General features: G+C 40.9%; 1 protein-coding gene across 2 annotated transcripts in view; it reads right to left on the bottom strand.

The window, feature by feature from the left end:
- Positions 1–2,026: 2,026 nt before the first annotated feature.
- LOC106053982 (metabotropic glutamate receptor 1-like) overlaps positions 2,027–13,910 on the bottom strand; it is a 21,344-nt gene continuing 9,460 nt past the window's right edge. For both annotated transcript variants that reach the window (XM_056028185.1, XM_056028184.1), the window contains 4 exons: positions 13,187–13,316; positions 10,399–10,550; positions 4,350–5,840; positions 2,027–2,959 (listed from right to left, as the gene is read on the bottom strand). In XM_056028185.1, coding sequence (XP_055884160.1) covers positions 2,441–2,959; positions 4,350–5,840; positions 10,399–10,550; positions 13,187–13,316 — 2,292 coding nt within the window. In that variant the 3' untranslated portion in view covers positions 2,027–2,440. The remainder of the gene's footprint in view (positions 2,960–4,349; positions 5,841–10,398; positions 10,551–13,186; positions 13,317–13,910) is intronic.

Raw genomic sequence — 13,910 nt, 5'->3', positions numbered from 1 at the left:
CAGCAAAGATTATGATTACCGAGAAAACTGTCCTCGTTTAGTGTTAGTGAAAAGCTCTTGGCTATGTTTTATCACGCTCACATCTGCAATATTTTAAGTTTTAATATCATTGCCTGGTATGGCAATCTGAGCACTAAAAAAAAATAATCTTCACAGAATCTTAAATGCTTCTGGTAAAGTCATTGGCAAAAAAAATAAAAAAATTTGGGCAGCTGTTTGAGACAAACATCCATAAAAAAAAAAACATAAAAAGATTCTAGACATAAAAATCACTCTTTAGGTCAAAATTTTGTGATTTTACCATCACAAAAGAGATACAAGACATCCATAGCAAAGACAGACACAAACACTCTATATTCCCATGGCAATCAAATCATTACATAGAAACAATCTGAAATAAACCTTTCCCGTGTAAATTATGAGTGAGTCTGGTGTGTATGTACTTTTTGTTTTTTTATAGTTATAATGTTTTGTTTATTGTTTGATGTAAAGCACCAATTGTAAGACAAATTTCCTTACGGACAATAAAGATTATTATTATTATTATTATTATGTTAGAAAAGAACAATTATTCATTCTCTGGCGAAGCCAGGGTCGAGTTTCGTTAAAGGGAAACAAAATTCATCGTAGTCCCTTTATCAGTTTCCACCGAGGAATTTTCTGGTGATGTGGCAGGTCTGCAGCAGTACCGCCCTCTGACAGGCAACGAGAATGTTCCTAGGAATGCCAAGGGCCTTGAAGGTATTTGTGAGGTCAGTTGTTATTATCCCCTCGGTTGATATAACAATGACTTAAATTCTGCCAAGTTATTGGTTTTCCTGGCTGGCTCAGACAGCTCATTCCATGCTCTAACAGCGCTGGTGTTTTGGAGTAACCTCCCTTGTAAATGTTGTTATAACCAAGATGGCGTTAGAATAAAAAGCTGGTTTGTCGTTTATGGCCTACACTAAGAGTTTTGTTATGAATCGCTTATTTTAATCCACACAAACAACCTACTTCACTAAATCTAAAAAGAACAATAAGACTAACTCAGAGGCGTAGCTAGGGGGGGGGGGAGGTAGAGAATTTGAAAATTCCCCGTACCCCAACTTGAGGGGGGCTCCGAATGAGGTTTTTTTTTTACATTAAATATTAAATATTACGCCAAATGCAGGGGCCCCCAAAAGAGGTCAAGCCCCATGGGGCCTCTAATTGATAGAAAATTCCTAGCTACGGCCAGTGGCTGTACTAAACATACTTATTAGTTTATTAGGGGAATGGCCGCTATTTGTTATGAGGTTTGTCAGTCCGTCCCTTTGCAATCATTTTCTTTTCTAAAAGTGAAACATTTAAATTTTTAAATTAACTGTGTAAGCAATGTTATTATTTTTTTTTCACAAAATACACCTTTTTAAAAACTATTCATTGTTATTCATGTACTACCCACCACAAAGGTCATACATTTCACGCACCGTCATGGCCTAAATTGTGCCAATGTACCCAAAAGCCCCATAACCCAACCCTCTAATGGAGACTATAGTACGCACAGAAAGACCAGCATCACATAATACATGACAGTGGGGAACACAAGATCGCGACAAGCCTACATTATGTTTGTTGACATCGCTATATTAATAACATTACAATTATTTTAGAAATGATGTAATACAAGTACACACCGGTTACGCCCCGTTGATTTTTTTAAAGGCTGTTCTTGTGGTCGAAACTTTCCCTTAATATCTTTGTTTTGTTTCGGAAAGTTTGTATAAAAGGGCCACATTTTAACGAACTTACCTTTTTAGCCTGTGAATTGGTGTATCTGTTACAATGAAATTTAACGGCCCTCTCGTTTTTTTTTCTCTCTCTCTATCTCACTATCTCTTTCTCTCTCTCTCTCTCTCTCTCTCTATCTCTCAATCTTTCTTTCTCTCTCTCTCTTTCTTTCTCTCTCTCTCTCTCTCTCTATCTCACTATCTCTTTCCCTCTCTTTTTTTTCTCTCTCTCTATCTCACTACCTCTTTCTCTCTATCTCTCTCTCTCTTTTTTTCTCTCTCTCTATCTCACTACCTCTTTCTCTCTCTCTATCTCTCTCTCTCTTTTTCTATCTCCATCTCACTATCTCTCTCTCTCTCTTTCTTTTTTCTCTATCTCTAGCTCTTTCTCTCTCTTTTTCTCTAATTCTCTCTTTTTCATTCTCTCTCTCTCTTCTCTCTCTATCATTTTCTCTCTTTCTCTCTCTTTCCGTCTCTATGTTCTTCTCTCTATTTCTCTCTCTTTGTTTATGTATTTCTAAGCACATTTCAACAAGCCAAAATGTGGGCTTCATGTCCGTCACTTGTCACAAAGTTTACTATCTGAAGTGAAATTTTAAAATAATGCGAAAAAAAAAATGGTAACTGTTAAGCAGAAAGACTTGAGAGAGATATATATCAGATTATTCAAGTGCAAAGGTCAAGTCTCGTTATGAGATGCTCGTGCCGTCTTTACGCTCTTTACGGTCATTGATCAGCTTCTCTTTATGCGGCATGTACTCCATGACAATGTCCTTGGGATCCCATGATGCCCCGAAGAAGTAAACGGAATCTTTCCTCTTGACACATTGAGGGATCAGGTAGCTAGGGGTCAAGTTCAAGGCCAGGGATGCCACGTGGTTGATCAGGACCGCCGTGATCCGGATTTTGATCTTGCCCCTCTGCGACACGGCGGTGAAGAAGACGGGGATGAAGACCAGCCAGCTGACCAGGGCGAGAAAGACGAAGACGCGGAGGACGCGCCCATGCTCGGCGCCCATTCGGTCGTTCTGGGACTTCAGCGTGATGACCAGGCAGAGCGCTAAGAAAAAGATGGTGAAGATGAGGTAGGTGACGGTCTGGGGCACGGACGCCTCGCAGCCGGTCTCCACTCCATTGACGTTCAGCTGCGGCTGGTACTGCACGATCTTCGTTGGATAAATGAACTTCAGGACAATAAAGGCGATCATCTGGTAAAGATATAATGCAATTCAGGATAATATAATATAATATAATTTAATGAAATATAATATAACATAATAGAATAGAGTAGAGTAGAATAGAATAGAATAGAATAGAATAGAATAGACAGTGTGTGTCAGTGTGGCAGGCGTGATTATGCGTGAGATGGCGTTGGCTTGATGTCCAAGGTGTGATTTTGGCTGCCCACTGCCCCGAGATGTCCATGAAGGTGTGGCACCCATTTATACAAGGATGTACACGCCTATCTCTTTCTAGTATCGGCCTCTCGTCCTCTAGACTAATTACTAATGCTGGGCTCCGAAAACTAGCCCCTGCAAACCTTATGCGACCCTCTGCCACACATTTGTGTAATTGGTCGAGTGTCCCGCACGGTTAGCCTGGTATAGAAAAGGAAAATGGCGGGGGTCTTTAGTGTACGCGGCCTCTTGCCACGAGTCTGACCCACCCGCTAGACAGAACAGTGTACACTGTTCTCATTCAGGCCGGTGAGAGAGAGAGCTCTTGTTCACTTTTGCTGGCCTAGAGTTCCAAGAGCCGAAGGCTCAACTCTACCTGACAGATTCAAGAAGAAGAAGAAGAATTTCCTTGTGACTGAGTTAAGAGAGTTAACTACCGTTTCAACCATTTTTGTGGAGCCACAGATAGCCGCCTCATGATACTCAAGGCTGACACCCACGTCTCGAATGCATAAATAGCCATCGGATGATAGTTGTGTTAAATAGGTGCATTTTCGTCTAAAAAGCTTGGCCTGCCCCAAACAGACAGTAAATTTGATAAAATATAAGTAAAGTATTCCATCCAGACATTGCAATCTACAGGTCAGATATATAGGGCAGACAATGTAAAGGTTACCCGTTAGTATGGCCGACGGCTAATGAGGGTGTTATATGGCCAGGACAACGACAAACCGCATTACTTAATTTTGGTTGGACCTACGGGGGTCCGAAAAGTGACAAAATAAAAAAATAATCCCTGTCTTCACCGACATTCGAACCCGGGACCAATCGGTTCGGGAGCCAAGCGTTTTACCATTTAGCCACCGACTGCCTTATATCCCTATTTTGGATGCCTTTTTATATAGTCTCATGTTATGTTGTATATGCATGTACACATTTACTTGTAGACATATTAACCAATGATTTCAATTCTGCCAAGTCACTTGTTTTCCTGGCTAGCTCAGGCAACCCATTCCATGCTCTAATAGCACTAGGGAAGAAGGAGTATTTGTACAAATTTGTCCTAGCATATGGGACGAGGAATGTGGCTTTAATGTGTCTCTCGGGAGGTTAGGTCAGGGAAGTAATGATCTTCCAATCTGAAGGAAATTGTTAAAACATCTAAAACAAAAGAATAGGACAGAACTCTAAAATATTTTACCTCCATCGTAAATATAACGACAACGAAGATAAACTGATTCAACGGGGTCGTCCACTTCAGCTCCTTCTCGTTAATGACGTCCTTACACTGGCGATACACCTCCAAGGACTCTACTAGCAGAAGACCATACTCCAGGGCGAAACTCATCACGTAGAGAGCCAGGGAAATGGTGCAGGTGAGAAGCGTCACCCTGACAAGGAAAAACGGCACAGACGAGAATCCCATCAACACCGCCACAAGATGGAAGTACTTGAGAATGATGTGTTTGTCTGTTTGGGTGTCTTTTTTAAACACGAGCAAGAGGAATATAAGGAAACAGTAGGAGATGGCCAAGGCAACAATCACCAGGGTAACGACCACTTCCGGATCGGTCCAGTCTTGCTGAATGTGTATCATCTCCTCGCAAACCTCGAGCTTCCCATCCCGCATGGCCGGCCAGTAGAACGGCGGGCACCTTTCACAAGTAGTCTCGTTCTTGGCCACCTTCTCGTTGTTCTGGCACTCGTAGCAAAGCCAGCAGCAGCCCTTTCTGAACTTGTAGGCGTTCGCTGCACACGGTTTCTGGCAGCAGGTCTGCACCTGGGTTTCGTTGACCGTGAAGTTTATCCAATTTAAATTTAACGGATGCGATAAGACGATCCGTTTCCGTTCCACGTCGTAGTACGCTACCTGCAGCTCGATCGACCTGTTGCTGACGTCGAAAATATTTTGATAAATTTTGAACACAATTTTCTTATTGTTCGTCCGGTCAAACCAAATCTTTCCCGAGGCGCCAACGAAAGAGACGTTGGATAAATACGAGGAAAACTCTAAAGAGTTGGCATCGAAGCACGCCGTGGCGTCTTTTCCTTTTGCTCTGGGGCATTTCTCTTGGATCATATTGTGCAGGCTGTGAGCGAAAATGAAGACGGCGTCGTAGATGTTGCCTTTGTTCAGCTGCAGGTACTGGAAGCGTTTCGTGATGAAGTCGTACTCGCAGTCCTCGTCCAGACATGATGCCTTTTTCAAAGCGAGGGGGAACCATGGATTGGACTTCAAGTTCTTAAGCGCCAAAGTGTAATTGGGCATCCTCAGGTTTGTGGTTGTGAAAAGGAAAAAGCTTTTCGCGAGGCGGCCCGATATCATCAGGTCAATCCACGTGCTGGTGACCAAGAAGATAAAGTCATCGTGAGCCTGGTGCTTGTTGACAGCTTCCATGAATAAACGAGCAGCCTCGCTGGATGTCAAGAGCATGACAACCTTGGCACCGATTGCCTTGAGCGTCAAGATGGTGCTATCGTAGTCCGAGAAACTGGTCACTTGGATTATCTGGGACACACACATACCGTACGTCTGCACTTTCAGGTAGATGTCCTCTTGTAGGTACTGGAGATAATCTGCCTGAAGCACTATGGACAAGTAGGTCCAGTTATTATACTTCAGAAAGCCCAGCATGGCGCTCAATTGCTCCATCTTCGTCGACGACACTCTAAATTGCCTTGAAAATATAGTCTTTTAAGAGAAATAGAAGAAAAGATATAGTCAGTAAAAAGTTTTTTTCTATTAGTAATTTCTATTTATAATTTTATAGAGCTTTTATATTGGAGGAAAAAAAATACCCTTTTCAGACCTTGCGTTCTATAGGGCAGATGATGTTAATGACATCGATATCCAAGGTCAACGGTTAACGAGCAGGGTGTCATGTGGCCAGCACAACGACCAACCGCCTTTACTTTCCCCCCAATTAAAGCCAGGTACCCATTGGAGTTGGGTGGACTCAGGGGCGCCCTTAAAAATGTCGAACTTCCCAGTCTACACCGAGATTCGAACCCAGGTTGGGAAGCCCAAGTGCTTAGTCACTCGGCCTCCGTGCGTGCTATAATGTAGATTTTCACGACAAATGGATGCCCAGGACGCCAAAGTTGAACGTCAGCATTGCCAGCTTAAGAGACATAGCAACTGACCTAAAACTTGAACTTTATCTCAATGCAAGGGCAGTTAATTTTCGTAACAAATCTCCTTTATAACGTCCCTTTGCTTATAAGTAATAAGTAAGTCATAAGATGATTGTCTCATGGCATGTTGACATTATTTTGTGCTATAAACAGAAGCTTTTAGAAAATGTTATTCACAAACTTATAACGCAACTTAAAAAAACAAACATAGCTAATCCATACTTCGTTTATCTTGTACATCGGATACGCCAAAGAGCTAGCTCTTAATAGTTTGTTTTTTCGCCATGAATGAAAGTTTAAAAAAAAAAATCTAAATGGAGGTTGGAAAGTCTAATCTCAATAACTTTTAATAAATGAAAAACACATTTCATTTTAACATCAAAATATGTAAGAATAAGTTAATGGATTCTAAACTCTTTGATTTTTTTAAAGTGAAGAGTTGAGACTAACAGAATCTTGGAGCTCTAGGCCTATGTGTGACGACCAGCTTGTATGGCGTGTATGTGTGTGGCTTGATTTGTGTCTAGGGCAGTGCTTCCCAAACCTTTGAGCTACGTATACCCCTTTTATAATGTTTGTGATGCTGAGAACCCCTCGACCCCCCCCCCCCACACACACACACACTTTAATTTATTAAAAGAACATAATAAATAAATATTTTTTAAAAATACAGCACAGTTGATGGTATGCAACGCGTACCCCCTCCAAAGTCTTACCCTTGGGGGTACAGTTACCCCATTTTGGGAAACACTGGTCTAGGGGATGCTTGTTTGACTACGCAATGCGCTGGGTCACCACAGATAAATGTGAAACAGGCAATCAACAAACAGACAATAGAGTAAGATAAAAAAAAATTTACAGAGGTATTTATTTATACAAAAGATAAAACATGTGGAAGAGGCTCATTTTATCTCGTAATGATAAGGTCTCATCATCACTCTTAGCTCAAATGGGAGAGAGTGTGTCACTTTGTCTTTGATTGAACTTATTTAACAGTCCTAGCGACGTCGTAGCTAGCTGTGCTTGTGCTCCATGGTGGAGGGCTTCCAGCTGAAGATGGCACTTAAAATGTCGTAGACTCAGTGTTTGCATTGGAGTGTCAGCCCAAAGTCACTGGAGTCGGTTGTGGGCACAGTAGTGCGTGTGTGCAGGCTACCGTGGGCACAGTAGGTACTGCAGGCAGAAATAATCTACTGTGGGCAGTAGTGTCAATAGGAAGCAGTAAATTGTAATCGTAGGTGTGATTCTTAGTTTTCGTAGTACCAATCAGTATCACATAGGCGTATACGTATCAGTGGTATCACATAGGTGTATAAGTAGCAGTGGTATCACATAGGTGTAAACGTGACAGTGGTATCACATAGGTGTATACGTGACAGTGGTATCACATAGGTGTATACGTAAGCAGTGGTATCACATAGGTGTATACGTGGCAGTGGTATCACATAGGTGTATACATATATATATATATAGATTCAGTATTATCACTCGCTATCAAGTAGTAGCAAGTAGGCAGTATTGTCACACGCCATTAAGAAGTAGCAAGTAGGAAGAAACCAGTGGGAGGTTGTGAAGAAAACACAGGTAAGGACATTTCTCTCATGTAGCATCGATGCCCTCAATTGAGGTGCATTCGTCAGATTGATAAAATTGCTTGAGTACACACAGGGGAGATAATGACACAACAAAATAGCTTAAAACAACACAACACTAAATACAAGATCTTGGCAAGGGAGATAACAATCCCTATTAAACATATGCAAGGGAGGCAATAAGAGTTATTGCTTAAGATACAATGTTGATTGAGACAAGAAAGGAATAAAGAAATTAATTTAGACACATCAGTTGTTGCCCTGTATGTAGAAAAGAATATAATTACATCTGTTAGTGTGTGTGTGTGGGGGGGGGGGGTTCAGCCCACAATTACTAGGTAACTTTATGAAGGGTGTGAAATGAGTTACCCATGGTATAAAGGTAAACATATAATACGAGCAATGCATTACGGACACCATTGCTACATGAATACCCGGAACAAATTATAAGAGTTAGTAAACATACAAATTTAGGAGTTAAGAAACTCAAATGGTAAATAATAATCCTAATAATGATAAGGCTTGTCTTTTGAGCCTGAAGATTAATGAGAAATGCAGCCTTTCCTGTGGCTACTCAGCCTGTGACCTACATACTTTTCCGTATCCAATCATAATGCAAACGAGTTAAATCCAAAAGTGGATTGGATGAACATTAAAAAATATGCTCTCTGGCGGGAGTTGAGAATAAAAGTATTTATATTTAATTGTTTACCAGCCAATCAGCAGTGGTAAACATGTAAGGAATATATGGGGCACTTTAAGTCCAGGTAGTAAGGAGATATTTCTATACAAGCTTGTGAGTTTGGATTTACAAATATATTTACATAAGAATCTAGTTTAGATTTGATGAAGTAAATTAGTGTCTCTGAAAGCGTGTCAAGCAACTTAGGCCTAGATCTAGATTATGTTTGGTAAATGACTTAGGATATTTATCACAAAATGTGTCAAGCAACTTAGAACCAGATCTAAATTGTATTTGGTAGATGACTTAGGATATTTATCACATGGTGTGTCAAGCAACTTAAGCCTAGATCAAGATTGTGTTTGGTAGATGACTTAGGATATTTATCACATGGTGTGTCAAGCAACTTAGAACCAGATCTAAAATGTATTAGGTAGATGACTTAGGATATTTATCACATGCTGTTTAAGGCAGCTTAAGCCCAGATCTGGATTGCGTTTGGTGAATGACTTAGAATATTTATCACTTGATCCTGTCGTCAATAAATACAAGGTATTTGGTGATAAAATTGCAAGTAGAAAGGGGAAATAATTTGAGGGAAATTTAATAAATAGCATTTAATGCTGTGATTAACTTTATTGACACTGTATGCGAACTTTTTAATCATGTCACTTTATGGATTTTTCTGTCTGGGAAGGATCCAAGAAGATGTAAATAATTAAATAGAAGGTATATGTAAGTGGATAACCTGGGCTGAATTGTTGTAGATGACCCCCCCAACCCTGCCTATTTTTTTTTGTTAGGATACCTCAGCTTTTTAGCTTTTGACTTCAGTTGTCGAGCTGTTTACACCCTAGGAATCCTTGGGCTTTTACCTCTTTTTGGGTATTTCCATCACCTCTTTTCTGGGCTTTAGCCTCTATTTTGGGCCTCCTTAAAAAAAAAAGGAGGCCCTACAGATGAACACAATTAAATTTCCATAATTATTATGGTCATTTCATTTTTTGTTAGTCAACATTTTATTATGAAGGATTATGTTATTTATATGGTGTCAAGACACCTGCATACCCCCCAAACAAAAAAGGAAAAAAAAATTAAAAATAAAGACTTACAGAAAAGGATAAAGGAATGCAAGTCAAAGTAAACTAGGCTTACAACCTAAGATTTAGAGGGTGAAATGTCAGAACAATACAGGCTGTAAAACTAGAGTACAGAATATCATATTTCTCAGACAAGTGACTCTGTTGGTTATCAGATATTAGGAAGAGAACATTTGTTTAAAAGTCAAAACTCTGGCTGTCTAAAATAATTCATAAAGCGCTGGTTGTGAGTGTGTATATGTTTCGTGTGTGAATGTTGCTCGTATTTGCATCTATATTGTTATTGTCATAGTAGTTACGGTGAGCAGGTCATTTGTAGTCAAACTGAATTTCTTTTTGATTGGACCAATACAAATTATCTTATCTTATCTTAATAGAAGAGCTTCTCAATGTTGTGAAGAGATGAATGCTAAACTGGTTTGGCCATGCTGAAAGACTCAACTCACTCTAAAAAAAACCTTTAAGGTACAGTCAAGGCAGCAAGAAGAAATGACCATCCAAATATTAACTTGAGTGGACAACGTGAATGGAAGGACCGGCCTATCACGTGATATCCTGCTATCCAGCTGAAGACAGGGACAAGTGAATGGGATTTTGTTACGCTAATCGTAACAGCACTCCTACTACACAAGTCAAGGGATTGATACTGTAACATGTTTCTCCCTCAAGTCGTAACTCCGCTCTATCAATAAAACTAAACCCACGCCACTGCAAAACTGTTATCAACCCTTCAACGCTCACCGGATCGCGAACTAGTCTGCCGCTGGAACCAGACAATCTCAACACAGGCAGGCCCACAGCTCCGTACACCACCGACACAGGCACCGCGATGTTGTCTTCAGACGACTCCAGGATGCCAACCACCTTGTAGGAGTTCAAGTACATCGAACCGTCTGTGGAATGAAATGTCAGTTTTGATTGATGTGTGTCAGCCAGGGACGGGTGTAACACAGTGTATGACTACTCGTCACAAAAATCTGGCCGAAATTTGGCACTTTTTATGGTTAAGTTACATAGCTTGGGCAGTGTAAAATTAGTCATTTAAGCGTCATTAAAGCGCATTCGGTGTATGTTCGAGAATCTAGAATATTCTAGATTTAGGAAAGCTGTTTTTTTTTTAAACTATTGGAAGACAGGAAGCTAATGAAACTAATAGAAGGGGCTTCGAAACAGGAAGTAGATGAAAGAACAGGTGAGTATAAATTGAAAGTAGGGGCTTGGAGACAGGAAGTGGATGAAAGAACAGGTGAGTATAAATTGAAAGTAGAGGCTTCGAGACAGGAAGCGGATGAAAGAAGAAGTGAGTAGAAACTGAAAGTAGAGGCTTCGAGACAGGAAGCGGATGAAAGAAGAGGTGAGTAGAAACTAAAAGTAGGGGCTTGGAGACAGGAAGCGGATGAAAGAAGAGGTGAGTAGAAACTGAAAGTAGAGGCTTCGAGACAGGAAGCGGATGAAAGAAGAGGTGAGTAGAAACTAAAAGTAGGGACTCGGAGACAGGAAGTGGATGAAAGAACAGGTGAGTAGAAACTGAAAGTAGAGGCTTGGAGACAGGAAGCGGATGAAAGAAGAGGTGAGTAGAAATTGAAAGTAGAGGCTTGGAGACAGGAAGTGGATGAAAGAAGAGGTGAGTAGAAACTAAAAGTAGAGGCTTGGAGACAGGAAGCGGATGAAAGAAGAGGTGAGTAGAAATTGAAAGTAGAGGCTTGGAGACAGGAAGTGGATGAAAGAAGAGGTGAGTAGAAACTAAAAGTAGAGGCTTGGAGACAGGAAGCGGATGAAAGAAGAGGTGAGTAGAAACTAAAAGTAGGGGCTTGGAGACAGGAAGCGGATGAAAGAAGAGGTGAGTAGAAACTGAAAGTAGGGACATGGAGACAGGAAGCGGATGAAAGAAGAGGTGAGTAGAGGCAAGTAGAGACTGAATAAAATAAGGGAAAAGTAAAAACTGAATGGGCAGGGAGAGGAGTCAGGCAGCTGCAAGTAGACAATGTAGCGGCGGAGCTTGGAGACAGGAGGAAGAGGCAAGTGGGTACAGCAGATAGATTCTAAACGTTCTAATGAAGGGGGACACTAAAATAGGTCTCCGTCATTTTGGGATTTGAGATTCTGTTCGTCTTTCTAACGTCTGAACTGTCACATTTCTATCTTATCTTATCTTATCTTATATAATACAGACGTTACTTCAAAAAAGAAGATGATTACGTCCTACGTGTCATGCATTTAGTCATGCATATTAACCAAGCGACGTTGTGGTCTTTCTCTCTATGGAGAGCAAAACTAACTTTCTCCCAGCTGCCTATCTAAACAAGAGGACTCTCTTACTATGATAAAGCCTAACACTAGCCCTAATAGGCCTACTCTACCGTTTAAAATGGACAAACTGGACAGTATTAACTTCCTCCCCCGCAAAGAACAATCTATAATCTTCCAACTAAGAACAGGACACACACCACTATTAAATTACCATCTGAACAAAATAAACTCCACACATCTCCCCATTTGCAGACACTGCGCCCGCCCTTTTGAAACCGTAAACCATATCCTTTTTCAATGCCCCTCCCAAATCCACCTTAGGCAGACCCTTGTTGATGTCTAAGAGCTGAGCCGAAGGCTCTTCGAGCTCTAAGTTTGAAAAAAAACCTGCTTGGATGCCAAACAGTAAAAAAAAAACAAACCTGTGTGAACACACAGTTCTGTTTGGGAGAGACCCTAGACAATGCCTATGTGAGGCATTGCTGTTTACCGATGCGTTCGGCCCCCGACACGTGGACTAGAGACACGGCCGAAGGCCGGGACTGCACCGGGGACTTCTGCCATTTTCCTTCAATGTACCAAGCTAACTGTGCGGGATCCGCCATTTATGTAACGGTCCCTTTGAGGAACAGCGCATGGATTGGTGACGTGTTTGTGGGGACTTTGTTACAACCCCGCCCGTGCAAGGGGTGGACTCTCGTCTACCCGTGGGCATCCCCACGGGAGTCCTGTTTTGCTACCCATTTCGCCTAGCCACTTCCTCAAATGGCCGTTTCCACGCGGGCGCCACGATGAGGCAGGGCAGCGTGCCCGCGTTAGGCAGACCCTACTTCCACTCCAGCCCAACATAACCAACACACTGTACGGCAGTCCTGAACAACTGAAGAAAACAGCACACTTTTTTTTTCCTTGGCACAGTCTGCAAAAGAGCTCACAGCTCAGCAGCGATAAAGCTGGCTAGAAGAAGAAGAAGAAGTCTAAAATTTCTTGTACACGTCACTTCCGGCCAGCATCATCTCTTTGTTACAGATTTTTATTGTACCTACGCTCCCTCTAAGACAAAAAATAAAATAATGTATTGTAGACGCCAAGAGAATAAATTTCTGAAGGTAAAAAATAATTAAAAACTATGAAACATTTGTCTCCACCGCGGATCCCGCTACAGCGCTTCTATCTTTCACTTGGATAGGGGGACGAGAGTAAAAATTTTTTTTTCTGGTTGTGGGTAGGGTGTTAATTGTAAATTTTGAGAAACACTGCTCTAAAGAAAAAAAATTACTGCTTGGCGAATAGTCCGCTGGGTCAGAACGAGGCAAAAACCGTTTAGCCTGCATCATGGCGGTGTGCACGTTTGAGCAGAAGTCAAGAAAGACAAATCCTAGTTTGATCTCAGGAAGTATATTATTTTGCTAAAAAAAAAAATTAAAAAAATTAATGTGTACATGTAAATTAAGAAATTTGTAGTTCAATAATAAGATGAATATATTTTAGTTTAATCTTAAGAAATAGTTACCATTTTTTGAGTAAACAAATGATATTACAATAATTTATGCTAACCCGTTTATACTAGAAAAAAAACATATAATGCTTTCTCATCGACTACAAGTTGGCATAGGATGGTATACATACCGGACAACACTCTCTTATTTCTGCGTATAGTCACCCCCACGAAAAAAACAACAACAGTGGGAAGGCGGGAGAACACGTTTTCACAGCTCGCTACGGATGGCTACGCGCTGGACTGTCAAACCCTGCCCGCTCCCATCCCATGCGGGAGGTTTGGACCAGGAAGTAAACTATCGTCAACTCTGAAGGAACATCCGAAACATGTAAATTAAGAAATTTGTAGTTCAATAATAAGATGAATATATTTTAGTTTAATCTTAAGAAATAGTTACCATTTTTTGAGTAAACAAATGATATCACAATAACTAATGCTAACCCGTTTATAGTAGTTAAAAAAGCATTGTATATAATGCTTTCTCATCGACTACAAGATGGCC

The sequence above is a fragment of the Biomphalaria glabrata genome, chromosome 4 (genome assembly GCF_947242115.1).
Source record: "Biomphalaria glabrata chromosome 4, xgBioGlab47.1, whole genome shotgun sequence".
Classification (NCBI taxonomy): Eukaryota; Metazoa; Mollusca; class Gastropoda; family Planorbidae; genus Biomphalaria; species Biomphalaria glabrata.
This window is presented reverse-complemented; position numbering and strand designations above follow the sequence as displayed.